A 19,620-nucleotide genomic window follows, 5' to 3' on the forward strand; every position below is an offset into this window, starting at 1 on the left:
ATGGCGGCTAGGGCAACGTACGATTACGCTCTCAAGACGGGAGCTGTGTATGTCTGTGCTCGCCACAGGTACAGCGGCTAGTCTGTGTCCAACTACGGCGCGTCGGGAAAGACAATCAAAAAGGCGAAATTTCCGGTAAATTTTAAAGGGCCACAAAAACGTCATACGCAAAGAATGTAGATATAATCATGGGGAAAATACTTTTGTTCTTTAGTTCACAAAGCCTCAAGCGTTGTTTAAGTTAATACAAATGTTCTAGCCAAATTTAAAAACGCTAACAAAATAGCCACAGGGTCAGTTATCCGGTTAGGTTTTAGCTCGGTTTTTAATAGCCCCAAACAGCACACGGATATTTTTTTTTATGATGTCATAAAAGTGTCACAATAAAAAAAAAAATACATTTATCTGGAACAAATTTTACGTGTCAAATAAGGACCCAGCATGCGTGCGATCATTTCCCTTGTGTTGATATATATTACTGTATTCGAATAATTTATGTTGACTAATATATAGAATGGTGCAGGCTGACGTTTACACTCGACTATTTATCCAGTGGGACGGGCCAGCACTGTTTACTCTTACTGAGGTTAGGGTTAAAGGTTAAACCCTTACTAGCCCTTCTTAAAATAAATTGAATTCCATTCATTTTATTTTTTAAACATGATTGATAAAATTGCTGTCTATAAAGTATTCTCTAATTTAGCAATTAAATTGAACTTTTTTTTTTTTATTAGTCATGCATAAAACAACGCATTTATGTGGCTGTGGCGACGCTTCTGTGACGTCTTTATTTTTCTAACATTCTCAATCAACATTCAACAACAACAAAAAAGATTTAATGTACATTTTGTCTTTTACATGAGTTAGAGCAACAAAACAGGTTAATTTGTTGAAAATGTCGCAGGTTTATAGTTTGTGAGGTTGTATGAGCACAACACTGCTAAAGTCATGCACTTGTGCATGAACTATGCTGGTACAGTAAATGAATTGGAAAAACCAACAGTGATGTCACATTTAGAACACTCTTGATTTTCTGTGAGGCAGTCACAGAAATCTGTATCAACACACATCTCATTTTTTGTAGCCTGTTTTCACCACAAATATCAACCCTGATTTATTTTTCCCAATTTTGAGGTCCAATGTGGGATGAGCAATTTCCAATCAATTTAACCAGCATTGAGCTTGGTAAACATATGGCAAATTAGACGACCTGTTTGTTTTGTATTTTCACAGTTTAATGTTTGCATTCACGTACAGTTCAGTCTCTTGAGTCAAGTATTGTCAAGTACAGCCTGCACATTTTGAGTGTCTTTCTCAGTAGCAGGAAGACAAGGAAGCATGCTTAAAGTATAAATAATTCATATTTAAGACATTTACGGACCATCCTTAGTGCAATACAGTGCATCTGTCTGACCACAGGGGTCCAGCGTAAACTGATGGAAGTCATGCCACATCATGCCAGTCATCTCAGGTCATCCAGCTTAATACAGCGTGTCCACACTCGTTGGCTTCCCGTGTTATTTGCTGATCCCCAAACCAATCTTCATGTATTCATAAACGACGTAGCTGATGCTGACGGCCGGAATGACTTTCATAAAGTTGGGCAGGATGCCTCGGTAGAGTCCAAAAAAGCCATCTTTGGCCACAATACTCTTTAGAAGGGAACTCATGGTGGGCTGGTCTGAAACGTTCAGGGACGCTGAGGAGAAATAAATTGATTAAATCAAGACATTTGTATGAAAATGTGCCTTTTGGGTAACTCTGCACCTGCTCTCACGTGACTACTCACAAAAAGTTTGGGATATTGTGTTTTCCAGGTGAAATTTCAGGATGAATCTAAAATGCACTTACAATTGAGCTCAATTTGACTTTCTCTAAACATTTGAAAAGTGTTCAATATTTCAGGACTTTTTGAACAACTTGCTGAACAGCAAAATTCACAATAGCACTAACTTTTTGTGACTGGCGTATGTCAGAAAACAGTTACATCCAGTTTCATTGAATTACAACAGGCAACATTTATTCATATTTACATTTCCCTGTATAGTAAGAATAGTTTATTCAAGGGATAAACTCTACTCAGTTTACCTGTTGCTTGCATGCGCGTGCGTACGAGCGCGAGGGGATAGCTGGCCAGCTGTCCGCAGGTACTAGAAATGGTCCCGCATCCCAGCAGCACAAGAACTCCAGGATTAGCTGAATCTTTGGTGTGGTACGATAGCCACGCGTTCTTCAGACTCTGCAGCAAAGATGCGTGTAAGCTTCTGAAGAAGAATTTGTTTAGTAGTGTGCTTAGTCCAGTCGGCATACCTCATAAACAGCGAGGTCTATGCCGGCGTAGGGAATAATGCCGACTAAGTTTGGAATGTAGCCCTTGTAGAAGGCCTTGACACCCTCTTTCTTCAGGATTGTCTTGCCGCAATCAAACATTCCTGAATACTGGCCAGTTTTTCGCAGTGTCAGTCTAGTCTTTAATACCTTTGGGAAAGAGACACAAAGTGCACAAGAAAACAACGTATTTTAACCTCTGTAATCAAATTAATAGGTTTGGCTTACTGCAATAAATATGTTTCCCTGCTATATCACGGTATATTGTTCCCACCGACACTATTTTGCATTTTTTTGGAACAAATTGTTTTTCAATTTTCTTTTATGGTATAAAGTGGTGTCTTGATTTACAAGTTCAAGTCATTCCGTGATCATGCTTGTAAACTCAAAACACTCCAAAAAAATGTCCTCATTGAAATGAATGGAAATGCAATTAATCAGTTCCAGCGCCCTGAAGAGGACGAACAAAAGTTTGTATAACATTAATTACTAAGAAAAATAGTACTCTACATAATTATACAATACATTAATAACATAATTGAATAGAATGTAAAAAACAAACAGTTTGGTCATCATTGATAATTCAGTGGACATTGTGCTGCTCATTCTGGTAAGCACCTTGGCCACTAGTGGGCAGTATTATACATACAAACAATCTGCATGTAAATTTGATGCTAAAACAGGAAAAGACTTGCATCAAAACGTCCGTAACGGCAGTTGTTTTTCCAGAGGATAAAGAATATGTGCCTGTGACGAACTGCTGTTGGCCTCAGCTCATGCCCAGACACTCACACAAAGACGTCACATGCCACCCTACCAGACCCCGCCTCTTAAAGGCAAATGCATGTACACAGACACTACAATAGATACAGTATTTTTGATCCATTTTATGCTTGGAATTAGTTTTTTGTGTTCAAATACATTTAAAATCCATTCAAAAAGTATGTTTTAATAAGTTTGAATATGTTTAAAGGTGGTGGGAGCAGTACAACCATAAACATTTTTTTAATAAGGTCTCTCAATATTGCAGATTTTAACCAACTGCAGCCTCTTCTGGAACGCATCTGCTGCAATAAACTGGGATTCACTGTCATTTGACAAACATTAACGGTACCTCCATGGGGTAAATGGCGGTCTGTGCAGTTGCTCCAGCCAGCGAGCCAGACAGAAACCTTTTGTGCGTCTCGATCTTTTCACCTTCTGATGAAAGCATCTTCTTAAACTGCAACAAAAAAACATGTACTGTACATATTGCATACAAAAGGCTTTTAAGATAATTGGTACCTGCTCATATGCCATGAATTTAATGGCTGTCTCAGGAGCGATCTTTAGAACATTGATGCCGTTGCCCCTCCACAGTGAAGTTATACCTCCCTCAACAATCATTTGCTTGAATCCCCTTGCCAGGCTTATTTTGTTGGTTTTAGTGGAGTGAACCTGCAATTTATAAAAAATAATAATAATAAAATATATATATTTACATTTCCGCCCGCGACCCGAGTGAGGAGGAGCGGCTCAGAAAATGGATGGATTTACATCTGCTATCCAAACTGAAGACAAACCTTTGTTTTAAAGTGGATTTACCTGCATGAAAACCTTCAATCTATCCAGAGGAGCCGTACCGGTACGAGAGACGGAGCCCGCCGCAGCGCCTGCGACCAGTTGCTTCCACCAACCGCCTGAGCTCTTCTCCTCCTCGGTGAACTCATCAGGGATGGCGAGGCTGTCACCAATATCCAGCACCTATAGACCACATCACCCGCATTACTTCATTCCGGCTTAAGACATTTCAAGGTTACGCCAACTTCTTTTTTTTTTTTTGCCGCAAAGTCACAGTTGCCAAACTGCACACGACAAGGACGATGAAACATTATACTCAAGAATCTATTCAAACAATCGCCACAAAAAAACTGTAAATGAATCAGTGGTATTTTATTTAAAACTCTCTCTTAAATTCCCCACTGTGAAGAAAGATATACAATGACCTGCGCTCGAGCTCTTCGGAGTTCCAGATAAACATATGCAGTGTTTTCCCAAAAGCAAAAGCAGCGCACCCGTTGGTGACACACGTGGTGCAGACAGAGCTCATTTCAAGTCAATGTGGTCCAATAATGAGGAACAAGAATGCGGCACTGTCTGGTTATCTAACCAAACACACGCATGTATGCTTTTCTTTTCGCTAAACCATTGCTTCCCAAACACTAATACTGTATGCTTTGAGAGATCGAGGTACGCTGTGGGAAATTAGCCAATTGCACATAATTGATCTAAAATGATTTTTTTATTGACCACAAACCAATTATGCTGGCGACGTACAGAGACAGGCAGAACAAATAATGCACTTCCACTAGATAGCAGAAGATAGAATTGACCTACGCATCTACTTGTTGCCATTTACACAACAGAATAATAACTTTGATTTCAACTAAACAGGCCCAAATTTCACATCAAGTAAGTGAGATTATATCATCATTATTTTAGCATAGTGTAGAGTGAAACCTTGGTTTTCGTGATTTATCTTTTCAAGAAAGTGTGACTGAAACCAAATCATGTGAAAACCAGAGCAATATTATCCACAGGAAAAAATGTAAGTCCAATTCATCCAATCCAGGGACCCAAAAATAGCAACAAAAACAGTGTGAAATAAAGAACTAATGAAGTGGATAAATGAACATTTAACATCACTTTTACCTTTACTGAAGACTCTCGGTGGCGTATGGAAGTTGGGTAGCGATGTGGGGAGAGGGATTTTCCATTTCCTTACTTTGCTACAAGTTCTTTGTCGAATGTGATCGTGTTTCTCACCATCTTTATCATATGGCTGGCACTCGGAACCTTCTGTCGTATTAGGGTTCAATTCCACAATATGAGCTTTTATTAACAATTCAAGGCAATAACAACCCTCCCAGTCTGCTTGGCACCACTCGGACAAGTTGGGGCAGCATTAGTGTAACATCCTGTCGAACCTCAAGTTTCACCACACTTTCTTTGGCCCCACACAGACTTATTTAAAACATTTCTCTGCTTGTTTATTGAGTGTGACCGTTAATAAGTCACCATTGGGCCAAAGGAAGTGCGGTGAAACCGTGGTATTATACTATGTGTTTTTATTTTGATGGCCTGACTTTTGACAGAATGTGGTACTTACTGCCTTAGTGTTGCCGAGCAGACCCACAGTGTTGTTATCGCCTTGAGTTTTTAATACAAGCTTGCATTGCGTTATACACCTTCCTATGTTGAACCCTTTTTACACAACTTATGAAGTGTTTGGATGACTGTGCGGAATGATGCTCACTCAGCAGATGTGCGAAAATGTGGACAAAAAAATGTCTTCACAAACCGAATCGTGCAAAAACTATGACATGGAAACCCAGGTCCCACTGTATAAACAGCCCTCTCAGGTCAGTTGAATTCACAGTTGTTCTTCTGTATGAATTTAGGAGGACATAAATTACAGCACACGTTCCAAAAGTCTTATTGTTAAGTCTTCCCAGAAGAGTGGACCACCTCCAAACAGGCGTTTCAATACTTTTGTTCGTATGATGTATCTCAAGCAGCATACCGTATATAGTTACAGACCAGGCACTCACCACTTCATTTGGATTAAGAGCTAGTGGGAGTGCTACAACAGGCCTGACCTAATTATTTTCGACAGCCCAAGTCTTTTCAAAGCACCAGCCAAAATGTTTACACAAGCCAAAATGTTTAAATAGAAAAATCCATTAAAATCGATCACAAGGTGACTACTGGACAACACGAGACTTGATTGCACTGCAAGTTGATTGACAGCGTTACATTCCCAAGCAAACATTCGATTTAACGCCTGCGTGCAAATGAGTCGTACCGAGGAGTGTTTCCAGTAGCGTATGATCTCCTGCAGGTTGTGAGCGGGGTGAAACAGGAAATGTTCCCTCCACTCGTTCCAGTCCACCATCATGGTACCGTCGATGTCCATGCTGGAGGAAACACACAGATACTATTCAGCTGTGGCATGTTGCACATTACAATGAAGCCCCGGCTATATTGCGGACTTTTTAAGCGATCTGTTTTTTTTAATAATGGGTTTTTACAGTGTACAGTGGTGCCGTAGTTGAGATACAAGTTTAAATCTTTCCCTGACCATGCTCATAACCCAAAACAATCGTATTTCAAATATTTCCCCATTGAAATGAAGGGAGATTCCATTATGCTGTTGATTAAAAAAATAATAATAACAACACACACACACATCCATATAAAGTCTGCCGTGCGTAAATCCAATACGTTATTGCCTAGTAACGGTACAATCGATGTATTACCTTTTAAAACAATTTTAATCAATCTATTTACGTCTGGAATGCTGACCTAACGAGCAGAGATCGATCCAGTTGGATCGTGGGAATAGAAATCGACACATCGATAGAAGGAATGACTCATTACCCCACCGCGAAAACATGTTTATCTTTGTAAACACAGACTGTTTGGTTAAGGTCTTGTATTGCTACTTAGATAATTGCGTGTAGCGGGGTAGTGTAGTTCAGTGACTTGCGAGTGTACAAAAGCGAACGCTTGACTGTATTTTCATTGTTGTGGGAAGCATGCAGGCACAAGTTGGTGAACAAACCTCTGCAGGATTTTCAGGGCATCCACTTTGCTGATCTCCAAGCCCAGTTCTGCAAGGGACTGCTGGATCTCAGTGGCATCAATGCGCCCTGACATGAAAACAATAGTGATTGCACTTAGGGTTGTAGCGTTTTTTGCCTTCATACACAAAGGATTTAAAACCGAACAACATGCATGTTATGTGAGCCTTAAGAGACAAAAATATGGTATTACCAATTGAGGAATTATAAGCATTTTATGCAGAGTACCTCAATTTTCAGGGCTTAAAAGCATTTCTCGCTCTCTATCCATCTTCCCAGTGATTCTCAAAATGTGATTACAGTACCACTAGTGTTACGCGCAGGGGTGTCGAACGGGGTAAAAACCTGACACTGTCGAGGGACACCGATCATTTGGGCCCCCCGCCAAGAACATTTTTCAGAGGGGGTCCGTCAGGTATTTTGTGGACTGGGATCCATCATCTGCTGCTACGCCCCTGGGTACGCGGGCCCCCTCTAGGGGTATGTGAAAGAATCACTCCCTAAATCCAATTCAGTTAAATTCAATATATTTGAATTTAATTTAATCTTAAAGAATGTTGTTTTCAAATGTTTATTTTTTTATAATTTCAATTTTATGTGTAATATATTTTTAAATATTTTTTTTTAAATCTTCCTATATGGAAGTGCAGTGCTAATGTTCAAACTGCATCATGTTACAGTTGTAGGAATATAATCTGTCTTTTTTTTTTTTTTTTTTTAATGAACACATAGGCCTGCTATGTTACTGTAGTTCAATGTTGGCCATTAAGGTGGTATTTGGATTTTTTTCCAGGTGGTACTTGGTGTAAAAAGTTTGAGAACCACTGAACCATTTTTTTTCCAGGGCTGTATGTGTGCCACTGTGAATGAACTCTTACAGCTTTGTTTTGTTTTTTATTCTGATGCGATTCCTACCGTCGTTGTTTCTGTCCAGACTCTTAAACGTCAGGCGCAGTTTTTTCTCGTGCTCCTTCAAATATTTGGTAAACTCGTGGAAGTCCAGACTGCCGTCCTTATTCTGGTCACCGCTCATCACAATTTTCTGCCAAGAAGAGACACAAACAAACTCATGTTGACTCGTGTTGCCTCCCCCCCCCCCCCCCCGGGAACGGTCAGAAGGAAAGCGTTCTCCAGACAAGCGTGCACACCGGCTGTACCTGAGCAGCACCTTGTCGGAACACTCCCATCGCCTTCAAGCCCGCCCGCAGTTCGGCCACATCCACCTTGCCGTCTTTATTTGCATCGAGCCTCTCGAACAGATCCTGGTAGGACCTCTCACTGTCGGCATCCCAGCACCGAGCTTTGGCGAGTAAACCGCTGGGTACCGTCCGAATCATGGTGCGGACGTTTGTGCGTGACCGTTTTTTTTTTTTTTTTTTTAATCCATGTTAGAAGCAATCCACGACGTTATAACTTTAAAATAAAAAATTAAATAAAAAACTCCAGATGTATGCTGTTAAACACTGTTTGTTGATTTTACGTACAGTCCCAACGCAAACGCTCCAAGGCTTTCCGAGGTGGAACTGCGGAGGCGGTGGTACAAGGGCGGAGCTACGACGCCTGCGACGCTATTCGCAACATTTTCTGCGGAAAAACAGCAACGACGCGAGCATACAAAACGTTCCGACACTCACAATCGGCGGACGCGAAGATTCTAGCATCGTGCCCCGAAGCTGAACTTCCTTCGAGCTCCCAGCGTGCGTGCTAAACGGGGCGAACGAAGCAGGAAATGTTCGGCCTAATCGCTCCATCCATCTGCACAGACGTGTCGTTTCAACACACACTGGAGGCTTTCCTCGGGGTGTAGTGCAGCGCATGGCCGCTCGGGGGCGCCATTTCACCCCATACGCTTTCTGTTGCTTGATCGAGCGACTACTTTTCCAAAAAGCAGTAGCAACTAATTTAGCTACAGTCATTTCGAATTTGACTGGTATTTTTTTTTTTTTGGGAACAGTCACTGAAACGCCATTGATGCCAATTAAGCACTTTTGTTCCTAGATTTAGTAACTTTTCAGATTACCCTATTTTTCAAAAACAAAAAATTGACCTTTAAATAAATCCACAAGTACCACCAGTGATATGCCAGCTCTGCCTAGTGCTATGCCAAACAATCACTAAATAAAAAATCCAAATAAAATTTACAAAATTTAAAACAGGCATTACAAGCAATCATACAGTCCGTTCAAACTTCCTTGAACTCCATTGTTTTCATTTTCCAAGTGGAGTACATTTCCTAAGTATACAGTTCAGTTATATTTACCTTTGAAGCACAATACAGAACATTTGCATTTAATCTTTTAGAACTGTATGTTTTTCAACATTTAATGATGTACGTACATTTTATCTTAACTTTATGTGCAGTAAATTTTAATTGATTCACTGAAGTGCAGTTTTTTAAAAATATATATATTGAAGTGGTGTGTTAATGTTTAGATTGCGCATATGTTACAGTCGCTTACATGAAGGTGGTACTTGAAGAGAATTTTTTTTAGGCCCTTGAGTGTAAACATTTTGAGAACCACTTACTATAATACTCCACAGGACGTTGTAATACAGTTCTACACCCATGCAAACTACAAAAATCATTATTGAACATTTACACCTTTGCAAAGGTAGACTTTTCTTTTACTGCTCTGTAATGTACAATGATAAGCAATTTACATAAATGGAAAAAGTCTCACTAACTGTAGGTGCGGCTGTCGTTGAACTCTTGCAGTAGTTTTGTCATATTAAGTCGTTTTGTGACTTCGAGTTTATTTATTTATTTATCTATCTATCTAATATTTATTTTACTTTTCTCAGTGACAGAATGGAGCTTCGAGGTCTGTTCGGAAATGGAAATAAATAGCAGTCCGAACTCCCCGGTTTTGAATGACGAAAATTGAATGAAGCCTGTCAATGTTGCAGCCAATGAAATCATGACACGTCACGAGTGTGTCAGTCAGCACTCGGGTGGGAAAGACGGAAGTTGCCGTGAGAAGTTTGAACACGTTTTGAACAGCTGAGGGTGACAGCAGCAACAGTCAGTCGGTGGAGAAAATCCTGTCCGGCTGCCTGTCAACGCTCGCCTTCGCCGTTGCCTTCCGCTCCACGCAGCATGTCGTTCCTCCTCATGAAAAAGAAGAGATTCGAGTTTAAAGTGGACTTCGACTTGGAGGAGCTGTCGTCAGTTCCTTTTGTCAATGGCGTTTTGTTTTGCAAAGTTCGCCTCGTACACGGTAACTTCGTCCAAGAGTCTTCTCGGTAAGTTTGGGGGACTATTTTTAGCAGCCGGCCACTCATAGTTCACGTCAGCCAAAAATATTTGGATTTTAATTTTAATTTTTTAATTTTTTTTTAAATTTTAACGGAAACGTATATTTAATGAAAGGGTCAATGTTTAGTCGTTAGCAAACTGTGTGAACTAGCTGACGTTCCGAGCATTAAATGGGAAAGAAGTTTGGAACGGAATTGCTGTAATGACCCCAAATACGATGGTTTTTACCAATTAATTGAATAAGTAACTAATGTATGAATTTATTAATTAGCATCTAAACAGTTCAGCACTCGCCAAGTAACGTCACTGTAACACTACAATATGTGCAAGTAACGATACTGTAGGTTTTTTAAAAGTATTATTTACGTACTCCACATGCAATACATAAGCATAAATAGTGAAAGGGATACATACTTTAACTTGCTTTACTTAAAGGAAGTACTTTACTTATTGTCCAAGGGTACAGTCCAGTACTTTAACGGACTACTTATTGTACAAGGGTACATGGGAGTACTTTAACTTTACTTATTGTACAAGCCAGGGAGTATCTAAACTTACTTTACTTATTGTACATGGGAGTACTTCAGGTTGCTTATCGAACTTCCCCAGTGAAGTTACTTGTTGCCTCACAACTGCTTAGATCAACAGTTTATACACTAATTAATAAGTTTATAATATGGTCATTTATTTAACTAATATGTCCAAACCATAAGATTTGGTGTCACATGACACCAATTTTGTCACTGACTTTACAATAGAATGTTAGGTAGTTTACAGATGTTTAACATTCATTGTGTAGTATTGCTTTATTATTATTTTATGGTACTGTACTGTATATAAATACAGCAGGGGTCCTAGTGGTGACCATGTCTGCCTCACAGTTCTGAAGTCAGGTTAAACGTACAGATATTTTAAGGACTGCACAGCAATAACCAAAATAATAATAGTTCCTTCCATTGCAAAAAAAAAAGCAAACTGTTCATCCGTTGCGTACAACCAATATGAGTCACTGCGGAAAAATGAGCTGAGATGGAACTCGTGCCAGCCGTTAGTCGTCAATACATCACTATGGTAACAGTTTGCTCAAACAAACTATACTGAGTGTAAACACTGTCAAAGCTTTTCTTGGCTCTAACCACATGTATACTTAAAGTCAGAACTATGATTTTCATTTGAATACTATTTTTCACCATGAATATGACTTGTTTTTCCTTTCCCGTGGTTAGTCAGACTACAGTTATTAAATCTGCTTCCCTTCCAGGGAGCCCGTCCAAGCCAACTGTGTGCGCTGGAGGAAGCGATTCTCCTTCGTGTGTAAGATGAGCGCCAATGCTAGGACAGGTGTACTGGATCCATGTGCGTGTCGGGTGTCAGTGCGCAAGGTACGCAACACCTTTTAGGCCCCAAAGCTTGTGCTCTGTGGGGTGCAACAAAAATTCCTGTAGGGAGACTGTGTTGAAAAAAGGAAAATGATTACATAAAAGTTAAGAAGCGATGTTAATTTGTAATCAGCAGCTGAGTATGCAAGCTAATTTTGGTGCTTTTGTCATTCTAGGAATTAAAGGGTGGGAAAGCATTTGCAAAGGTATTTATTCCATGAGCTTCAGAATCAATAATCCATACTTTTATACAATAGCAGTTGACATCAGGACTTTGGTACACCATTAACCATGACTGGTTTTGTTTAGTTCGGGCTTACTTATTGAAATATCTATAACTCAGAATCCACACTGTTGACAAGTAACTATTCTTACTGTGTCTGTTCTGTGTCTGTTTCTCAATATTTTCATTTTTTGGGCATCCATGTGCAGCTGGGCTTTGCTGATTTAAACCTGTCTGAGTTTGCTGGGTCAGGCAGCACTACAAGAAGATGCCTCCTGGAGGGATATGATACCAACAAAACTAGACAGGACAATTCAATTCTCAAGGTACCATGCCAAGTTGCCTACATGACACAATAGTAGTTAGGGGTCGAACAAATATAGTCGCCGAGTCAACTTTACGACTCGAAGTCGACTAACCGCTAACCACCTATTTTTGGCATCTCGTCTTCCAATCAGCCAATTTGCAGAGGACTCATGACTTGCTTGTCTGCGACATGTCCCTCTAACAAGGCGACACACTCCATACGTCTGCACGGATCCGAGAGTAGGAAAATAAGATGGTGGTGGATGAGATTAACAGCCTCGCTAGGTTCAGCTATTCTGATGGAAAATATTCATACCAACGGGACTGGCAGCGAGGAACGAGGGCAGTGACGCTAATTGAAGCGGCATCTTCGTCGCCATACTGTTATGTTCAATAATGCGTGGGCAACAACCATGTGAGGAATGAATAAAGAGGACTGTATTCATTCAGTATTCACAACACACACAAACCAACATCATGACACTTGTGTCGCTGTAGAAATGTCTTTACATGAAACCGGTCCATGGTGCAAAAAAGTTTGGGGACCGCTGTACTGTGCTAAAAAAAATACTTGATTTTATCAACATTATTGTCGACTACTAAATAATCTTTAGTTGTTCAGCCCTTGATGGTAGTGTTTGTTTGTTTACAGTCCAAATTGGATGAATGAATTCTGTTGTCTTTAAGTGCTTGTTATTGATTTCTACTGGACAAGTACACATTATAGTTTATATATAATATAGTATTAGTTATGTATTGGACATACAAAAAAATGGAAAACTGTGCAGACAGTTCAGCCTATAAACTACTCAAACATAATCCAGTTCAGCAATGGGCTGCAGAATTCTAAAAAAATAAAAATAAAAAAAACTGCAAAGAAAAAGTGTTCCATTAGCCTACTTTCTTCTGACAGGATCAGTTGTTTGTCATCCCACAACTGACAGTCACCTTGTTTTGCAGGTTGTCATCACAACACAACTCATGTCTGGAGACCCCTGTTTTAAAACGTAAGGACATCCTCTTTGACTTTAATTTAAAAATCTATTCAGTTATAATTCATGAATTGCTCATTTTTGTCACTGTCATGGAGTGCTGATCAACATCTGATTTATTTTTAAACAATCTTTTCCATAGCAAGCAACAATAATCTGCTCCGTGTACCCATTCGAGTTAAAGTGTCACCACCATAAGACCTTTAACTGTAAAGGCAATGGTTTAACATAAATTGTCATAGTCGATCACTGTGTAATGAGACAAAATAAAACAAAAATAAAACTATTCAATTTTATATACCAATATAGGTAATTTTTTATCCCGATAACAATATAATAGTTTTCCTGACATTAAATTAATGGCCATTTTCTGTGGTCTTTTCTCCATTTATTTGTAAAATACATATTTTATATAGACCATACAATTAAATGAATAAAAGATAAAAATAAAACAAATATCCATTGGCCAAATAAATACCTTTAAAAATATTTAGTAGTACAACCACTTTTCAATGAATGCAGTAAGGTGCAAAGACTTAAAATAAATACAATACACACAGTGCTTCAAGTATGCCTACCATTTATCCATCAAAAGTATTACTAAGTGGAGGGAAAGGAATTAGAAGATTCACTCCGTAGCAGCAAACAGTAGATGATTATATCATACGATAAGCATTTTATATTGTATCTACGATATATTTTGTTATATCGCACAGCTCAAACCCACCCTTTGAGGCAGGCTTTTAAGTGGAGAGGGTGGCTGGACTTGATTCTTACACTATTTCACATATGTCCTAAGGCATACAATTGTAAAAAAGTATTATAACTTCATTCGGATCACTGTGTGTTTTGTGGAGCCGAGTGTCTTCACATTAACCTTAAACATAGCAGACTTTGTGATGAACATGTCATTCTTCTCATGACTTTTGTCATTTTGCACTTAGCAGCCAGGATGAAGTCTCAAAACATTTTGTCTGCTTTCAAATTCTCCAGCCTTTAGGGCGTCCGACTGTATGTTCTAAAAACTGTAACTACATCCTGCCTGTCAGTACATTGACGCAATTGCTCTTTTCTGATGTTAAAATTACCCGCTGAGATGAAAGTAACAATTTTGATCCTCAGCTTTTATCGGAGACCTGATAACGTCCTGCCGGGTCATTCATGCTCTTTTGCAACAGCTGATAAGTGATAAGATCGACACCAGGGCAGTCAAGCCCTGTTTGAATGCCAGACAGTTGATAGCAAAGGATGTGATATAACAGCTCACTCCTGGCAAAGCTTGTGACATGTGAAAACTTCCCTGCTCACAGTTTTCACTTTCAACTTTGTGTTATAAGAAGAGGTGGGTAGTAATGCCCTACATTTACTCTGTTACTTTTATTTGAGTAACCTTTTGGATAAATTGTACAGTACTAATACGAGTAGTTTTATTGCAACATATGACCCTTATGAGGATAAGAGGTACAGAAAATAAATGGATGGATTATTGTTTCGAAGAGACAATTGTGCCTCGGGCACTGTCACAAGACTCGTTTCACCAATACAACGTAACCATTACCGACATCTGAATCCATTTCATCAATCTAACGGAGCCAGGCAGTCACTGTGACCCCACACAGAAGTAAACATTTCAAAGTGACCAATTGACGCAAACCAGGAAACAACAGCGTGAGACTCGCAGTCACAAGAGGCACAACACCCCTGGCCTCACATTCAATCTCTGCCTGGTGGGTCTATTTTGATGTTTCACACGTGTAAACAAAGATAGATTACTTGATTACATGTTTTTTATTTTTGGCTACTCTGACCACCTCTGGTAATAATACTGTATATAGGATGCTTCCAAGGAACTGTCTGCCTTAAGTGTAAACCAAGTTGCAGCCCAGTCACTCATCCCACTTAGTGTTACTCACAGCATGTGGAAGATTTATACCACAGTGCAATGAATGGAAATATGATGCATTCTTGACTGTGCTTCCCCACCCTTGTCATTCACGTGTTTAACATACATAGCAACACAGTAAAAAGTAAAAGGTGTGGCCCGTTTATTAATGTCTGCTGAGGCGCGTGCTGCTGAAGTTATGACAATTCGGATCGACTCATGAATCATGCACTTGTAATGTGTATTTGTGCATTCAGCTGAAGGGAGAGTTGTGATGTATTTATTTTGAATATACCTACTGTCTAACCTCGGCATGTAATAATAAATGTTTGTCTGTTCCTAATACTTAAAATGTTACTTCAAACATTGCCCGTAGAGTTAATAAAGGTTTTATAATGCCGGCTGTTGGACCTAATTTATATTGTTTTGAAATTAGAACTTGGAAGTCAACAACTGTCACAGAACAACATTTGTTAAAATCTGGAGCTTTTGCTGTATTCACTGGTTAGGAAGCATCATATTTGTAGCGTTTCAATGTATGGAAAGCCGAATTTATTTGATCATTATCATCCCTAAGCCACCAATCTTCTCTTAAAAATAATATTTCTCTCTCCCTGCAGCCCCTCATCTACAGCCATGACATTGGGTATACCACAAGCTGAGTCTGAGTGTCTCCTTGAAGAGCGAAAGGGGGGAGATATGCACACATGCCATTCAGCAACAGGTAGTGATGCACACAAACAGCCTCTAATAAGCCATAAATTATCTATTATTAACTACAGTAGAGTAAATTTAAAAGACTGTTGACGTCGATCATAGCAGCATACAGATAGCTTCAGCATCCTGTCATTACCACTCGTGGCAGCAAAAGCCGCTATAGCCATGGCAGAGGAAAAAGAAAACAATTTTTTTTTTTTTTTTTTTTTTTTTTTAAAAAGGGACTTCTTCAAGTGCAAAACTACAACTGACATTTACGACAGGATGGTACATTGCAACAGGATACTATAGTTGCAACTAATAATCATGAAATATTAAAGACTAGTATAGAGGAGCTGAATGAATGCAGTTAAAAAAAACATCACTCATCTGACAAGATCCAACACAAGGACTGTAAATTTACAGTACAGTATGTCAGATGTACTTATTACTTTAACAATATGTTTATGTATTTTGAAATTGTTTAGGAACACTTCTTCTTGTATCGCGGTTCAGTCCTTTACCACTGCAAACTACAACCATCATAATAAATAATTCAGAATAAAATTAGATTGGTAAAGAGTTTGTGATACAGCACACCTGTTGGGTTAGATTGTTCACGTATACCTAAAATGCTGATTTTGCTAAATTCAGGAACTCCAGTCCCTGAGGAAAGGCTTACCGGTGGTCACACCAGAACATCCAGCTACACCAGTCAACAGTCTAAAGTCTCAGGTACATGCATGCAAAAATCCTCCCCAGGGACAATATAATAATCCCTCCCATCTAACCAATTTAATCTCACTTTACAGGGTACAGCTCAAATCATTCGAGTTCACCAGACCTGAGCCATCGGAGGAACGCGTCAGGAGGTTCTGCCTCAATAGGCATCGACAGCATCCCAGAGCCCAGTGAGCAGCAGGCAGAGAGAGCAGATAAGGAGAGCCGGTCCTCTCCTCCAAAGCCCGCGGGCTGCCATCATACTACGGAACAGAACTCCACAACTGCCAATGCTTCAAGGTAACACACATATTCACCTGAATCAACAAGCAGCAATGCTCACACAGATGAACCATCTGGAATTTCTGTCACTGTTTTATAGTCGAATAAGTATTGTATGTTGTTTCCCCATTTCCACAATAGCCCACCTTCTTCTTGTCTGTGAATTAGGCATCCAGTCAAGCAGAACTCAATGGAGAATCAGCTGACGAGGGTAAACGCCACCAGGGTCAATGCAGATGACATCATTGACAAGCTCCTGCAGGGCCAGGATTTCAGTCACAGTATCTTGGACTCCAGTATGGAGGGTGTGTACTTCGAACTGGGAAGTCAGCTAGCATCCTGCTGATGGGATCAAATTACATTAAAGGGATGCGGCGTCTCAGTGCACTGCTGCACTTACATGAAATGATGAATCTCTGCTTGTAATGGCGAGGTAGAAAATGGACAGCATGGCGTGGATGCTAAATTTAAATCATTAATTATAAATAGATGAAAACTGTACATAACTCTTGTTCACTTACAGGCTATCCTTACATTTTTCATATTAAGACCCATCCATCCATTTTCTATAGTACTTGTCTTCATTAGGGTCGAGGGCGACCTTCCGCCTATCCAATCTGACTTTGGGCCAGAGGTGGGATGCACCCTTGACTGGTCGCCACTAGGGCAGAAACAATTAATTGAATAACTCGAATAATTATATTACAAAAAAACATGTAGAAGCAAAATATCTGCGTCAAAACTTCACAGAGAGAATTTTTCCTCACAGACTAATGTTATTGCGGATGCATGCACCACTGTAGAAATAAGTTGGCGTTATGATGGGACGAAAATGTCTGTAAAAGACAGAGAAAGTTTGGGATTGTGTCACACCTACAAAAGAAGATCAAGTGCAATGCGTCTACTAAAAGTAGAACTGGCTTACACAACAACATGTCTAACTTGAGCCAACAACACCCAGCTACACTCTCGTTTGCTGGCGCACACCTCACTCACCAGGCCAGGCCCTGCCACACACACTCAAAGTCACAGATAGTACAATGTAGAATGTGAGGATGGTGACCCCAGGTGGACCAAAGTAAAACCTGCACCTCACATGTACTTTGTTATTGTAGAATGTGTTGGTATTGTTGCTTTATAATGCAAGGTCAATTTTTATAAAGTGAATCGATGGGGTAATGGTTACAATTAACATCAAACTCTGAACTGAGAGTTTCCAGATTGTAATGTGTGTATGTGTGTGTGTGTGTCTTGTCACAGAGGAAGGACTCAGCTTATTTGTCGGTCCTGGCGGCAGCACAGCTTTGGGAAGTCAGTACACTCGGTGGGTGTTATGTAACCGTGGAATGTGTGTGTAGTACTTCATTAATGAAGTCTAATTATATTGTACAATGCAAATATGGAATTCTACTAAGTCTTGCAAGATAATGTATTCTTCGGGTCATTAATACAAGCGCAGCATAACTGTTCTTGTAATGTAAAATAAGTGGTGTTTTCTTTCAGGGTCGCATCGGGAGCATTTGAGCAGGTGGTGATGAAGCTCTAAGCTTTGAGAAGCATGTGATGTCGTGAAGGGTGCCAAATTACACTGATGCATTCGGAAGACCTTGGAAGTGGCGACAGAAACTGCCCTCTCCTCATCCCACAAAGAGGGGAGTGTTGTGTAAAATACAGTACAAAACAGGACAGGAATTACCTACAGCATCTGGACACCAGGAAAGCCCTCTAGGGCCCAACAAGTGTAGTAGAAGGCCACAGTGTACAGGGTTTCGGCAACTGAGCAGGCATCAGTCATCCTGGAATCTAAGTACATTTTAAGAAAAGGTTATTAATATCATGAAAACAAAAATGACTAACGTTCCTTACAATATTTGCGTGTATGTGTTTATTTCCATTATTTGATGCACTTATTACTAGTGTTGTGAGTGTGTAGATGAGTTAAGATTTCACAGTATATATATTTTTTTGACAAAACAACACATTTCACCCTTTTTTTTTTTTCTTCATCGTTATGACTGTGCTGTCACTAACTACTGCAAAGCCTACTTTTGGATGTGATAAGTGAGTGGGGCTGAGACAAGGGACTGTGTTCTATAGACTACTGATGCAAAAGTTGTTACAGGTGAATTATGCTGTCTCGTAACAATCCAGTCATAAATTTTGTAACACTAAAGCGCACAATTTGTTTTTATTTAAAATACTGTAATCTTAGTGGACCTATCGTGCGCAATTTGTTACTGTGCTTTCAGAATCTAATTTTATGGGACACTGAGAAGTTGATTTAAAAACAAAAACAAAACGATGATTGCTTCTCACAGATGTTACCATCTGCAACGAAATTTAAAGTCCACACGTGTCTGTGCAAAATAACTCACAAGGCTAAACTAAATAAAGGACAAATTCATTCCTCAAATTATGGTCAATAAATAAACCATTTTACAGATTTCTGTTATGGTTTGGCGCAGTGGTGTTACTTTTTAATAAAACGTTTTTTCACCCAAAGACGCTTTAAACACACTTATTTCTTTCAGATATTGTAAATGTTTTAGTTTAAATAAAAAAAAGCACGCATTATGACGTTACATGCGTAAATCGAGCAAAAGCAAAAATAATTGCTGCGGTAAATGTATTGTAAATAAAGTAGGAAGCTTTTTTTTAATTATTAAACCAAATAATGTAAAAATAAAATCCCAGTTTGCTTTCTAGCTAAACAACGGGAGACCGGTCTACTACGTTGTCAGTCTAACATAAAATCAAAGGCAGTAATAGAAATGAATGTTGAAATCACACAGGCATAATACTTACAGCGAACACAGTTGTATTAAAATCTAATTTCAAAGCATCCAACAAACATACAAGCCAAAATAGGAACTCCAGCAGCAATCCACGTTGACGTATGTACCGCGGCTCACACTGCACCACGAGTGCGCTGCC

General features: G+C 39.5%; 2 protein-coding genes across 7 annotated transcripts; one reads left to right on the forward strand and one right to left on the reverse strand.

Annotated features, from left to right (window-relative positions):
- Positions 1-815: 815 nt before the first annotated feature.
- LOC133411270 (mitochondrial adenyl nucleotide antiporter SLC25A24-like) lies at positions 816-19,619 on the reverse strand. 5 transcript variants are annotated; one of them, XM_061693409.1, is made up of 12 exons: positions 19,492-19,619; positions 18,387-18,489; positions 8,108-17,025; positions 7,866-7,992; positions 6,932-7,019; positions 6,173-6,284; positions 3,913-4,071; positions 3,613-3,765; positions 3,443-3,550; positions 2,311-2,478; positions 2,089-2,239; positions 816-1,699 (listed from the first exon to the last, which is right to left on the reverse strand). In XM_061693409.1, the coding sequence occupies exons 3-12, from the start codon at positions 8,285-8,287 to the stop codon at positions 1,518-1,520; spliced, it is 1,428 nt and encodes a 475-aa protein (XP_061549393.1). In that variant the 5' UTR covers positions 8,288-17,025; positions 18,387-18,489; positions 19,492-19,619; the 3' UTR covers positions 816-1,517. The 5 variants fall into 5 exon arrangements, with proteins under 5 accessions (XP_061549393.1, XP_061549392.1, XP_061549391.1 ...); XM_061693408.1 differs by having other exon boundaries at positions 18,383-18,489; XM_061693407.1 differs by having other exon boundaries at positions 8,108-17,028; positions 18,383-18,489.
- LOC133411271 (EEIG family member 2-like) lies at positions 9,533-19,179 on the forward strand. Of its 2 annotated transcripts, XM_061693412.1 has the most exons (11): positions 9,537-10,193; positions 11,468-11,588; positions 11,762-11,791; positions 12,018-12,134; positions 13,075-13,121; positions 15,609-15,712; positions 16,339-16,419; positions 16,497-16,704; positions 16,855-16,991; positions 17,947-18,010; positions 18,190-19,178. In XM_061693412.1, exons 1-11 carry the CDS (start codon positions 10,048-10,050, stop codon positions 18,230-18,232), a joined length of 1,098 nt encoding a protein of 365 aa, XP_061549396.1. In that variant the 5' UTR covers positions 9,537-10,047; the 3' UTR covers positions 18,233-19,178. The 2 variants fall into 2 exon arrangements, with proteins under 2 accessions (XP_061549398.1, XP_061549396.1); XM_061693414.1 differs by lacking the exon at positions 11,762-11,791 and having other exon boundaries at positions 9,533-10,193; positions 18,190-19,179.
- Position 19,620: the final 1 nt, after the last annotated feature.

Source organism: Phycodurus eques, chromosome 13 (assembly GCF_024500275.1).
Source record: "Phycodurus eques isolate BA_2022a chromosome 13, UOR_Pequ_1.1, whole genome shotgun sequence".
Lineage (NCBI taxonomy): Eukaryota > Metazoa > Chordata > Actinopteri > Syngnathiformes > Syngnathidae > Phycodurus > Phycodurus eques.

Bases quoted from the DNA above. Each gene is read 5' to 3' on its own strand.
- LOC133411271 (XM_061693412.1), top strand. From the start codon at position 10,048: ATGTCGTTCCTCCTCATGAAAAAGAAGAGATTCGAGTTTAAAGTGGAC. The intron at 11,792-12,017 runs GTATTTATTCCA...ATCCATGTGCAG, and splicing joins GTGGGAAAGCATTTGCAAAG to CTGGGCTTTGCTGATTTAAA. The intron at 12,135-13,074 runs GTACCATGCCAA...CTTGTTTTGCAG, and splicing joins AGGACAATTCAATTCTCAAG to GTTGTCATCACAACACAACT.
- LOC133411270 (XM_061693409.1), bottom strand. From the start codon at position 8,287: ATGATTCGGACGGTACCCAGCGGTTTACTCGCCAAAGCTCGGTGCTGG. The intron at 3,766-3,912 runs GTAAATCCACTT...TATAAATTGCAG, and splicing joins GATTGAAGGTTTTCATGCAG to GTTCACTCCACTAAAACCAA. The intron at 2,240-2,310 runs GTATGCCGACTG...TCTTTGCTGCAG, and splicing joins TAGACCTCGCTGTTTATGAG to AGTCTGAAGAACGCGTGGCT.